The 13708-nt window shown below is 37.2% G+C and overlaps 1 protein-coding gene across 1 annotated transcript in view; it reads right to left on the bottom strand.

The window, feature by feature from the left end:
• Positions 1-2399: 2399 nt before the first annotated feature.
• Positions 2400-13708, bottom strand: part of NR1H4 (nuclear receptor subfamily 1 group H member 4) — a 51261-nt gene continuing 39952 nt past the window's right edge. The window contains exons 8-10 of the mRNA XM_027107316.1: positions 13076-13222; positions 5545-5658; positions 2400-3562 (exon numbers count right to left, since the gene is read on the bottom strand). Coding sequence (XP_026963117.1) covers positions 3324-3562; positions 5545-5658; positions 13076-13222 — 500 coding nt within the window. The 3' untranslated portion in view covers positions 2400-3323. The remainder of the gene's footprint in view (positions 3563-5544; positions 5659-13075; positions 13223-13708) is intronic.

Here is a 13708-nt window from a genome sequence, read left to right as displayed (position 1 = left end):
GTAATTGAGGGTTTCACCTAATGAGCTGCAATCTACTTTCATGTGTACATTTTCTAATTGGTGGTTAGGTTAATAGCAATGTTTTAGATGGTCTCACTTGAAATTGACATGGCTGTAACATGCAAGGCAAGACTCACCAGTTTGCTTCCATCGGATAATAAAGTATTTTCGTTCTGACTTTCCCGAGATTGTGATTATGTGCCCGCTTTAAGAAAGCACCATGCGTGGAGATCTAAAATTTTCAAGTTATTACATTAGGGATATTGGTTCATCTGACTAAACATCTCTACCAAATACAGAAGAGTCTCTTATATAACCTTTGAATATTGAAATATGATTTTTTTCCCCACAGCTCTTCAAGAATTCTCTATTGCTTGAAGTTTACTGTAGTTGTTGGAGAATTTTTTTTCTTTTTATTGGTTTATTAGTTGTTTTGTTCTGCATTTTGTAGTTTCTGCTGTTGTTTTTAATGCTTTGACATTATTGACTGTCAGTCTAGAGATTGTGCCTTGTATGAACTGCTGTATGAAATTTTGGGACAATAGAGACCTTGATTCATTCACAAACTACTCATTCAGCAGATGAGCTGAGAGCCAACTACATTAAAAACAAGACTAAGTTCTATTATAAAGGAATGTTATTGATTTACATTAACAAATATCTGTAAGTAATTCAATGATATAAAATTGTATGATAACAACAGTTGTGATCAATACTAAAATATCTATATAGTGAGTTGAATAGTGTTCCCTCCAAATTTCATGTCCACCTGGAACCTCAGAATGTGCCCTTATTTGGAAATAAGATATTTGCAGATGATTCCCTCTTCAGGTTTGTTAATTTGCTAGTATGGCTCACAGAACTCAGGAAAGCAGTTCACCTACCATTACCAGTTTATTATAATGGTTACATCTCAGGAACAATCAAATGGAAGAGACATAGGGCATAGAGAGGGGGGCATGGAGCTTCCATGCTCTGGCACACCACCCTCCTAGTACCTCAATGTGTTCACGAACCCAGAAGCTCTCCAAATCTCATCATTTAGGGTTTTTTTTTTATATTGTAAGTTCCATTACATAGACATGAATGATTAAATCATCGGCCGTTGCTAATTGACCTCCATCTCTGGGTTCCTCTCCCCTCTCTGGAGGTTGAGGAATGGGACTGAGAGTTCTAACCCTCTAATCACATGGTTGGTTCCTCTGGCAGCCATGCCCCATCCTGAAGCATCTAGGGGCCCACCAGTAGTCACTTTTTTTTTTTTCTGGCCGCGCTAAGTGGCATGAGGTATCTTAGTTCCCCAACCAGGGATCAAACCCATGCCCCCTGCAGTGGAAACGCAGAGCCCTAACCACTGGACCACCAGGGAATTCCCAAGAGTCACCTTATTAGCATAAACTCAGGTGGGGTTGAAAGGGTCTTGTTATGAATAATGAAAGATGCTCCTATTGCTCAGGAAATGCCAAGTGTTTTAGAAGCTCTCTGTCAGAAACTGGGGACAAAGACCAAATATATATTTCTCATTATATCACAATTCATTTTCCACATAAGAAGCATTATTACTTGCTATTACAAGGTCTTAACCACTTGCATAAATCCAGACCTAGAGGATTAACTCCTAGCTCTGTCTACAGTGCCCCCTTAGTTCCCACTCATTTCCCACCACCTTCCCCACAGATGCCTTATGATCTGGAAACCCCAAAATACACTCAATTCCCCAATCTGGACCTACTCCCTCAGGCATTCAGAAATTTACTTCTCTGTCTTAAATGTCCTTTCCTTACCCCCCTCTTCCCTGGTGGGTCTGCAATTTCCCATTTGCTCTTCATTCATCAGCTAAATCCCTTTAGTTGGTGGGTACTGAGATCTTCATTTTGCAGTGGTGAAACTGTGGCTTACAACGGTACTGTGCACCCTCCCTCTTTGGCCCAGGTTACTTGTGGTCTTTTAACATCTGCACAACTCCCTTTTCTCCCTTCTTTTGCTCCTGCCACCCCTTTCACCTTGAATCCCCTCCCTTCCTACCCTGACCCATGGAGTCCTGACTATCCTTCCAAGCCCAGGGGAAATGCCACCTCCTCCTTGAGGTTTTCCCAGGTGAGCCCACAGCACTTTGCTCTGTGTAAGCCCCTCCAGGCAGTTACTGCGTTTTAATCATCTTTGTATCTCCTATGGAGATTAGCAACAATATCTTACCTAGTGGGGACTCAAGTCTTTTTTTGTTGTAGCAAATGGAATCCAACTAATGTTAGCCCCAACTCACTCCATTTTCTACTGACTAGCCATTTTTAGGACTTCAGGGTTGCCCTAATATTTTAATATGAAAACCTCTTTGCTTGCTAAGCAAGCTCCGTTTTGGCTGATTTCAGGAGAAAGGGACATATAAGCCCATTACTTATAGGTGTTTTATTGTATTCACCAAAGGAAAATGGGGAGAAGAATGCAACAGTATAACAATGAAGGAAGGAAATGAACTAATTCCTGCCTTGGGGGAAGTATACAACAGCTGTGCACCCTGCTGAAGGAGTGTTTTCCAAAAACAAAACAAACAAACAAAAAATGATTAATTATATGCATTAAAGCCAATAGTGAGCACTTTTAAGAGACTAAATGGAATGTCCCATCACTGGAGTTATCTGCATACTCTGAATTTGTAAATGCTGCCTCAAGACCCTAAGTAAGGAAAGAGATTGCTTGAGGGAATGTTTCATGTGACAATAATTAACTTTTCTGTATGCTATTCTCTTTGAACTTCAAAGAATATGAAATGATCAGGGGGTATGGAAAATGAATGAATATTCACCAGGGCTTCCAGGGATGAGAAAAGCACAATTTATGTCCTAAGAGTTTGCCTTTTTGGAAATTACCCCCTCAGATTCGGTAGGATGCTATTCATCATTTAAAGAAATAAGTTGTATATTTTTCAAATTTTGTTCCCAAAGAAAAGCCTGTTGCCATTATGTTCAGTTTATTGCCCAAATTGAACACAGCCTTTTAATAAAATATATGCAGTAAGGTAAGATGAAGAGCAAAATGAGATTTTCCCTATTTCAACAGATAGACTTGAAGTAATGATTAATTTAATTAGGCAAACAGGGCATACCAATTTGAGTGAAAGATTCCCTGAAGCCTTGTAGAATACAAGTAGAGAAAGTATTTCAACCTAGCCCCACATTTACAATTGTGGAGGTTATATAACTACCACATAAATATTGATGAGAATTCTTGCATAAAACCAGGTACAAATGAAATAAAGGAAAGTTATATATAGGATTTATATTATGAGGAAAATGAAGAGCTAGACCCTGCCCCTGCAATGCCCATCACTGCACATCCCAGATTTCACAGAGAAGCGGGGTAAACTTGTGGTCATTCACTCTCCATGACATAAGCATCTCTGCGTGGTGATGGTTGAATGTCCGCAACTCAGTCAGGCGACCCAGAAGACAGGCAAAATGTTGAGGATTTTCAGGCTGATGAATCTTACACAACTTTTGTAGCACATCAAGCAGTGGTTCCTGAAGCTTCTCTACTGCCTCTCTGTCCTTTATGTATTGTCTGTCTGTTTAGAAGTTTAAAATAAAATGACAAAAAAAGTGGAAAAGTAATAATTTGGCATAATTACAGTAATGTTAACGTTTTTGAAGTGTAAGTTATAAATGTACACTTAAAATGTAGAAATTAAGTATTCAAATTGATGAATTTTTACACACATGTTATTTAGACTCATGTAATCACAACTAGATCAAGCTATAAGACCTTTACTGCCCCCCAGAGGCCTCCCTAAATTCTCCTTCCAATCAATGTGTACCAGAAAGACTCCATACTGAATCTATTCCTTTAGCTCTAACCCTTGTGCTCTGTTGCTTGTGCTTAGTCATGCTGGCTCTGTGCCTTTTGTGAAAGAATGTTGCCTAGAGCCTGAAATATACACGATATCCCAGTCTCAAGGTTCTGACCTTTAAAGGTATAACACTTTTCCATTCATATAGAGATAAAAAGTTGCAGAACAGAGAATAACATTTATCTTGTTGGAGGTTTATAGGAACATTGTGACCGGCACATACGTGGACAGCTGCAAGAACAAAGGATTCCAGCATCAAGAAGTTTGCAGCAACCAGCCATACCCTCTCCCCTTTTAGTAGAAAAGAAGACTGAATTCTAACTCGGGTAAGGTGGTTCTTTGGGACACTAGTCCACCATCTTCTTAGTCTGCTGGCTTTCCAAATAAAGTTGCTATTCCTTGTCCCAACACCTCGTCTCTTGATTTATTGGCCCATCATGCAGGGAGCAGTACGAGGTTGGACTAGGTGATAAACGCACTCAAGGTAAACTCTATGATGGGCATAAGTATCATTTCTGGTGGGTATATTCTGGAATTGCTGGGTTATAGGGTATAAATGTGTGTAACTTTAGTATGTACCGCTAAAAAGTTTTTCTTTTTTAAATTATAATTTCTTATGGTAAAACAAACTAACAACTAGCTTCTGCCTCACTATCATGTATAAAAGTGGTTTAAGGGCTTCCCTGGTGGCGCAGTGGTTGAGAGTCCGCCTGCCGATGCAGGGGACGCGGGTTCGTGCCCCGGTCCGGGAAGATCCCACATGCCGCGGAGCGGCTGGGCCCATGAACCATGGCCGCTGAGCCTGCGCGTCCGGAGCCTGTGCTCCGCAACGGGAGAGGCCACAACAGTGAGAGGTCCGCGAACCGCAAAAAAAAAAAAAAAAAAAAAAAAAAAAAAAAAGTGGTTTAAGGCTATCATTGTAATTAAGCTTTACAAATCATGAACATGGCATCACTTACTCCCAAATAATTAAGCAAAAATATAGACAAATTTTATGTACAAAGGTATTCATTTCAACGTTGTTTAAAACAACAGCAACAACAAATCTGGAAACATCCTGAATATCAAAACATGGTAAAACTGAGTAAATGACTGTACATCATACAATAGAATATGATGTACATATTACAACAAACTTTTACCAATATAATTATTTAATGACATGGGAAAAGTACACTTAAAGACAGTATGTTCTTTATTATGTTAAAAGTATATAATTTATGTCCTTGCTCAAACTTCAACTCCTTAAAAAAGCCTTCCCTGACCACTGATTAAAACAGCATTTTGCTGCCGCTTTCTTTCCTTATACCCACATCTTTATATTTTTTGTAGTATTACCACCTCCTGAAAATTATTTGTATTCATTTCTTTATTTACTGTCTTTCTCACCCTGCTAGAATGTAAGCTCCATGTAGCTGTATCCTGCCTGTTTCTTTGCTGCTATATCCCACAATGTCTAGAAACATGTTTAGTGCATATAAGGTGTTCAGAATGAAATTACTGAATGAGTATGATGTTTAGAAAAAGGCTGAGAACAACTACACTGACATGTTAACAATGGTTCCATTTGACTGGTGGAATTATATGCCATTTTACTTTCTCTTTATGTTTTTTATCCAAGATTTTCTTTAATATTACTACTATACTTGAGGGGAAAACCAACAAATGGCATAAAAATAAAAATGTAACATTGAAATTACCTGGAGAGAGAATAACAATTGCTGTAAGCAGAGCATACTCTTCTTGAGTCATTTTCAATTCTGCAACACTTTTATAAAAGCTAAACATAGGTGTTATATATTCATCAGAGATACCTATGGGGGAAAGGTGAAAAATTGCAGAGGCATAGTAAAATTTTTGAATGACTGAAAAGTGTAAAATTACAAACATTATATATATATATATACACATACATGTTAATATATCCATATGCAGACATTTGATAAACGTCCCAGCCACATTTAAATAATGACTATATATTAAATGTCCCAGCCAAAGGTGAGGCATTGCAAAGAAGATCAGTTAAAATCCTCAAAATATAACCTAATCAGCGATTTGTATGTCTTTGATTTTGGCAGTGCCTTTGTTTTAGTCACTACTGTGTAACAATAAATGATAATGTTCTCGAATTGCCAAAAGAATCTCTGAACTTCACCATGCTCTCGATGGGCTTTAGTTAATCTTTTTAACATTACTATCTATAATCAAGACATAGACAGCATCTTAACCAACAAAAAATTATTGTTCTTCAGTCCAGAAATATAAACTCTACTTAATACATTGGCTAGAATTCTTATCAGAGTTCTGATCTCTCTCTGAAGTACCAAAGCTGTTTATCCATTGCCTAGTAGGCAATGGTACTTGGCCCTTCTCTTCAAACTCAGTGTGTCCAAAATCAAAGACACCATGTATAGAACTAAATTCCCCATCTTCCTCCAAATCCACTCCTTTCCTGATGTTCCCATTTTCAGTGATTGGTATCCTCACCCATCCAATTGTCGCCACCTGACAACCAAGATTCAGCCTTTCTCTAACTCAGTCCAGTGCCTGGATTGAGTCAAGTCCTGTGTATCTGACCAGCTAACTCTCACTTGGTGCTCTCTCCCCTCTTCACTGCATCTGGTTGACCTAGTTTAAGTCTTTCTTTCTTTTCATCTGGATCACTCCAATTGCCTCCTTACTGGTCTTCCTGTCTTCAGTGTTGTCCTCTTTAAACCATTCTAGAATCACCTTTCTAAAATTCAAACCACACTCTGTCTCCCCAATTCTTACAAACCTTCAAAAACTCTCCATGGCTTTTGGCATAAATGTTCTTCCTTTTTACATAGGAAACTCCTGGACCCGTCCCCTGCCTCTCCCACCACCCAATACTCACCCACATGATAGCAATAGGAGTTCACATTTACTGAGTACTCATTATGTACTAGGCACTGTTCTAAGCACTTCTTATGCTAGAACTCATTTAATCTTTCTAACACCCATGAGATAGGTACAGAGAGGTTACATAACTTGACCAAAGACACACAGCTGGTGAGAAGTGGAACCAGGATTCAAACCAAAGCTAGTAGGCTTCAGAGTCCTGGCTCTTAGTTGTGACTAAGGGGTACTATCTTTCTATCACACAGCCTATACTCCAGCCATGTTCAGGCACTCGGAGTTCCCTAAACAATTCTTATTGCCCAGTTTTGTACATGTTCTCTCTACTTGGAATATCTTCCTTCTCCTTTATAACTTACTCCTCTTCATAATTTAAGATTCCTTTGTGCCACTTCCTCCAATCATTCAACAGCTATTAGTTTGGTGCCTGTTCTGTGCGTGGCTCCACTCCAGAAAAGCTTTGACTGGGGAATTGTGCAGACAGAAAAAAAAAAAAAAAAAAAAAAGGTGTGTTGTGACTTATGGATGAATTAAGATGAGTTTCCCAGAATTGGTCCACACTAGAATAGACTACTCTATTCCATCCCAAACCCGACCTAAAAGCCTTAGAGCTTCAGTTGAAACACACCAGAATAAAGTTGGATTCCAGATGCTAAAGAGTATAATTATCATCTAATGTTATACTTCACAGGATCAGAAAGCCTGAATCCTCACCTTTAGATGAATCTAAAGAATCTTCACAAACAGAATCCTTGGCCTTTCTGTCTTTAGTCAAAGTAGCACACTTTCTTCTCCTTTGACGTTTAATCAACCCCAGTTGGCTCTCTTAACGACAGTGTCTTTGTTGAGCAACTTGGGGATGACACCATGTGGAAGATTGCCCTCTATCCAGCTGTTACAGACTGAACTGAATACCCATGACCAAACTAGATACAACTTAAAATGCAGAGGGTTGGAGTATGTGAGGCTGGGACTACTAGTCCCGGTTTCCAACAAACATAGTGGTTAAGAGGTAGTAAGCCTGAGTTTAAAAGCTGACCTATGACTTGATCTCGGGCACATTACTTAAACTCTTTAAGCCTCAGTTTCCTCATCTGTGAAATGTGAGTTATATCAATAGTATTATATGAGATAATATATGTAGAGTTCTTAGCACCAAGCCTGGCTCATAGTAAACCCTCAATAAATGTTAGAGCAAATAATCATAAAAAGAACTATTAATGTTGTTATTCAGGAGAATTGGGTCAACACATTAGTTCCATCTCAACCTTCGATTAAGCTCATGTACTTTTGTGTTTACAAAGCTACATTTTTGTTTTTGTTTTGTTTTTGCATTCTGCAGTTTGCTAGGGATGAATACAAATTGGCTGATCAGTGATTTGCCCTAGTATTTTTCTAAGTATTAAAGCTAAGCTAAGATCTGTATTTGTTAATACAGCTATTCTTTTTCATCTTCAAAAGATGGCAGTCTTCAGTAGTTGGGTATTACACCCGTTAATTGTGGTTACCTAAAATAATAATTCACGACTGTGTCATTATTTTAAATAGTATATAAGGGTTTGGAGATAAGATTAAAGGCAACAGATTTGAAAATATTTATGAAATCATCTTTGACTACCTAATTTTCTATCTTATTTGTTTTTCTAAATCCTCTCTCACCTTCCAAAGATGATACCTCCATTAGCTATCTAATTGCAATTGACAATTTTTGGAAAAAAAAACAAAAACAGGTTAAAATGTTTATTACAACTGTTTGTCTTGTACACCTTGTAAAGAACAACAGTGAATATAGAGAAAATGTAGAAAATAAATAATAGAAGAGTTTAAAAAATCTTTTCCTACAGGATAGATAAAATATAAACCTGCTTTTGGAATTAGAGTCAATAATCAGAATTAATCACACCAACATAAACAAAGGGTGTTTTAAGTGTTTATCAGCCAGCAATTTCTAACATAAGAAATGTAACAATAGCATCGTCCTGAAGGGGCAGTCTTTTCCTGTTTTCCTGTTGACTCCTCCTTTCTGAAACTTACTCAAGTCCAATTAGTTGATTTTTGGTCACAAGAGGGGGCTATTTTCTAACTTAATCACAAAGACTACCATGGAAATGTTCAGTTGTAAAAAACCATTGTTTCTGCTCCTCTGTTTCTTGTTTGCCTTAAAAAAAAAAAAGAGGCCTGTGATTGATAAATTAATTGTCCAGTGATAAGAAATATTCCCTGAGAGAATAACCATGTGATAGAATTAACACTATGCTCTTTTGAGTTATTTTCATTGGGGACAAAAATAAAGCCAAGGTGTGTATGTGTGTGTATTATACACAAGTGCACATATACAAGGCATCCTTGTTCGGCTAGGACACCCTACCCATGTTTCGGGGCCAAGTTCAAATTTTGCTATCTCTGTGGAGCTTTACCTGTCACGGTGAAGCAGAATTAGTTGCTCCCTTCTCTACGTTCAATTCTGTTGCACCTCTCACAATTCATATCTCTCCCTCCCATTAGAGTGAAATACCATATACAGTTTATGAGAGCAGGAGTCAACTGCAGTATTCCCAATGCCTGGCAGACTGCCTAACGAATAAAGATGTTTCTTATTCCTCTCTGTATCCTTAGTAACTAGGGTCCTGCTGGAGACAGAGTAGGAGATTAATAAATGCTTGTTAAATTGGGCAATGTTATGTTTTGTTTGTGCCTAGCAATGAAGGTTACATAACTGTGAGATGTGCTAGGGGAAAGGATGCCACTCAGACAATGGAAACATTCTCCTGGTGCTAAGAGATTGGACCTTGGCCTCTGTTTCAATTGCTAACCTCCACTCAGTGAGTCATTTGTACCATACTGTTGGCCTTGAGTAAAAAGCTGCCGTCACATTAGCAATTCAAAAAATAACTGCTTTCAATGTAAAATATTTAAGATATTTAATAAATAACATACTTTCCAGTACTACTGGCTAAAATTTATCTTAGGATAACGATGCTTAAGAGTTGCCAGGATTTGGACTGTCAAGTTTCAGATTCACCTCAACCAAATTCACCAATTTTTGTGTGCCTCATCTGTGCCAGGCACTGTGATGGTGCTGGGAATAGTCGTCAAACAGTTTACAGATTAATGGAGAAGGCAGATACATAAATAAATACATAATGTCCTAAACTGGGCAAGTACAGAAGGCTTGGGGAATACTGCTGAGGGGCAATGGAAATACTGACGCTTTTATTAGTTTAATAATCTCTTTTACTTTGAAGAGGTTTCTTCCTATAATTTGACTCCCAAATTTGTCCATGCCAAAATTACTGTGTGACAACTTTAAAAAGCAACATGAGAGTTGGTAAGAATTCTAATTCTTAAATTAAACTTTCTCATAAATATTGTCATTTGTTTCTGTACATTTCCAACCTTTCTTTCCAAGACTGTCTATGAACTGATAATCAGCTTATATGGGCTTCATCAGAGAATTTAGTTCTTATTGTTTTCATCTTGCACAAGTTGCCAAGGTTAAAGCAGCAAAATCATATATATTTAAAGAGCAGAAAAAATAAGCACAATATACTATGTACAGTATATTTTACTATCTACTACAACTTCATCACTCTTATAAGCATCTCTCCTTCCTCTGACCTCATTGTCTTTATTCATTTTATCATTTGCTTAAAAGCAATTTCAAATTACTAGCTGCTGCTTATGCTTTCTCACTCAACCAAAAGGCAGGAACCATGTCTTACTGGGTCTTAATATTCCCTACCAGCTGACAGTTGGGCAAATATTGTATCTTAGCGAGTGACAGGTGCAATGTGCAGAAATGGTACTGGGCTTTGAGTAGAACACCTGTGTTCACCTCCTGGTAGTCTACTGATTAGCTGTATGACCTTGGGCAGGTCACCTAGCCTATCTAAGCCTGTTTCCCCATCTATAAAATAGGAACACAGCACTCACATTTAGGGGCCATTGGAAATACTAAGGAGATAATGCATGTAAAAGCAAACCATTGTAAGATCACAAGGTATACTTTCATCCTAATAAACACTTACTGAATTGAATATTTCACTCATGTCTGTTGCGGGGAATCAAAAAAGGCCGAAAAATCCTATAAATTTCAGAGGTTATTTGTATTTGAAGTGAACATAGAACAAGTTGTTCTGTTAAGTCTGTGAGAAGTTATTGCTAACTTCCTTAATGCTAAAATGTAAACTCATTCAGTGTTAGAAAGCCCTTTCCAGTTCTATCATATTTTATGTTTTCATATGATTATTCCTATATTTATTAAAACTTCCAGCTTATAAATGAATTTTGCATAATACCACATTAGGAATAAAGGAATTGATGCACTAGAATTATGTAGAGACAACTCAGCCACAGGTTGTATCAGATATGTGTTCTGAAGCCTCAATTAATATAAATAAACCCTGTAACCCTCACTAAGTAAATGTGCCTCAGGAGACAGTATCTTTGTATATATGATGGGATTTGAAAAAAGCAAACAAAAGAGTATGAATTTGAAGAACAAGAAAAGAAATTTCACATGATGTTCTTTAAAGAGTTCTATAGGCTTAAACAGGGTAACTTTGAAATGTTATGTTATTCTGGAATTAAATGTACAGTAGAAATAAGAATGTGTTATATAAAAATAAAAAGTTATTCTGAAAGGTCATCTTGCAAGATCAGGTTTTTCTGTGGTGTGGGGAAGAGGCAATGTTCTGAAAATCCACTGGGAGAAGCAAATTCATAAATATTAATAAATGGAAGCATCATTATAGATAATAAAATACGAAGCAGCATGTGACTTTGGATGGTTTTTATTGTCACAATATGTGGTTGATGTTTGGGTAAAGTATCTTATTATGAGCTGGAGGCATGCATTTTATTCATACAGATTGTGTTCTGGAAAACTTCATTCTTGAACTCATCTGAAACTTGCGGTATCACAAGTTCTGAAACTTATGTTCTCAAGCAAGGTTTTTTCTTTTTGATCACTACATATTTTTAACCTGCAAGACCCTCATGTGTTCTCACCTAGTTATTGCATTGGTCTCTTGTCTCAATTCCTCCAAACCTTCCTTCAAATTACTACTAGAAAGATCTTCCACAGTACTGCTATGGTCATATCATAGTTGCTCAGAATATTACCAAGAATCCCCATTATATAAGAACTAAAGCTCCTTTTGTGGTATTTGCCATCTTTAATAATCTAGTACTCACTACATTTTCAGCTCCACAAATATTATTTTCCAGCACTATCAAGGTATTTGTGAGTCCTATACACAGATGCTCTCTCATTTCTCCACATCTTTGTACCTGCAATTTCTATATTATTATGTTATAATGGCTATATCTCTTGGAATGCCTTTCTCAGACTTTTGTGGCTTGACAAGTTCTTAACTTGTTCTTGACAAGTTCCATGGTTCAGTTGTCAACTTTGTGTGCCTTTTGTGACTCACCAAGTAGATTCACAGGAAGGCAGGCACATCTTTACGCTTCATTTTATATACACATTCCTTATAGTCCCTATTACACTGCACATTGATTTAGAATCACTTGCTTGTACACCTTCCCCACTAGTCTGTGAGTTCCTGGAGGACAAAGACCATACATTGTCATCTCCATACCCTCCCTGTCACAGTATTCCTCCATAATAAGTTAAATTGTGTTATTCATTCATTATTTCATTTTTATCTCTTGAGAGGCAGTAGAGTATAGTGGTTAATATACATGGCTTCTGAAGTCAGGCTTCATGTCTGCCTCTGGAAAAGTTATTTAACCATTCTCTGTCTCAGTCTTCTCATCTATAAAATGGGAATAATACCAGAACTTATAGGATTTTTATGGGGATTTGATGAACTAATACATATAAAGTATTCAGAACAGTGTCTGAAACCTAATAAATTATGTGTAAGTGTTGCTATTAGTATTATTTCTTATTTTGCTTTGCATCGAGATGGATAATAGTTTGATACATAGTCATTCATACCTGAAGATTTTGAATAAATGAACCTTTTTCTAGACTGAATAATCCCAGCTCCTTTAGGCTATTTTAAAAATCAGACTAATATTCCAATCTTTAAAAAATTTCTCCTTTGGTCCTTCATCTTAATGCAGTGAAAAGAGTATTTTTGGTATTTTGCTATTACAACAAGAATTTTTGAACCAAGTCACTAAATTCTCATCTATTCTTTTTAGTATCGTTCTCTATGCTAGTCACAATGGTCATATAACTGCATAAGACAGTGTCATTTTTAGTGCCATTGCTAGTCACAGTGGGCATATAACTGCATAAGATAGGCAAGAGGCCTGCCTTCATGGGATGTACAAATTCTTACTTGCAGGAATAGACTTTTTACCATTAGCCAAATTACTTACCGCTCTTTCGAATTCTCTCTTCCAATAGGTCAGCATGTCCAGCTGGAAGTTTCTTACTGAAAATCTCAGCTGAACGGAGAAACATAGCTTCAACTGCAGACCCTTTCAGCAAAGCAATCTGATCTTCATGGTCCAATGTCTGAAACCCTGAGTGAAGATGATAATCAAATCAGTATCAAAAATTGTGAATGTTGTATAACAATATTTCATCATCACCATCATCCCCATTGATAAAACCTTTCCATAAAATGATTTTGTAATTGTTTTAAGATTGAACAGCTAAACTGAGTCAATAAGTATCTGTTGTACTCCCCCAAATAGAAGCTGACTTTTATCTTCATCGAGCAGGATTTATTTAACAAGTCCAGACTAAAGAGGATATCAAGTCCATACCAAATATGTATACTTATATACTATGGAAGAGACAGGCTGATTCATATGAAATATTGGAGATAAAGTAGATTCTCTTTGAGCCATTATTTTAGTCATATCTTGTCACATCAGAGAGGGTCAGAGAGGGTCAACTCTGCAGAATGGAAGCATCCACAGGCCAGAAAACATTTTACATGTATTCAGAGTTTAAATGAATATTTGGCCAACTCGTTGAGTCTTTAATCAATGTGAAGAATGGGT

Source organism: Aethalodelphis obliquidens, unplaced genomic scaffold (genome assembly GCF_003676395.1).
Source record: "Aethalodelphis obliquidens isolate GAN/ISIS:26980383/991018 unplaced genomic scaffold, ASM367639v1 scaffold8, whole genome shotgun sequence".
NCBI lineage: Eukaryota > Metazoa > Chordata > Mammalia > Artiodactyla > Delphinidae > Aethalodelphis > Aethalodelphis obliquidens.
This window is presented reverse-complemented; position numbering and strand designations above follow the sequence as displayed.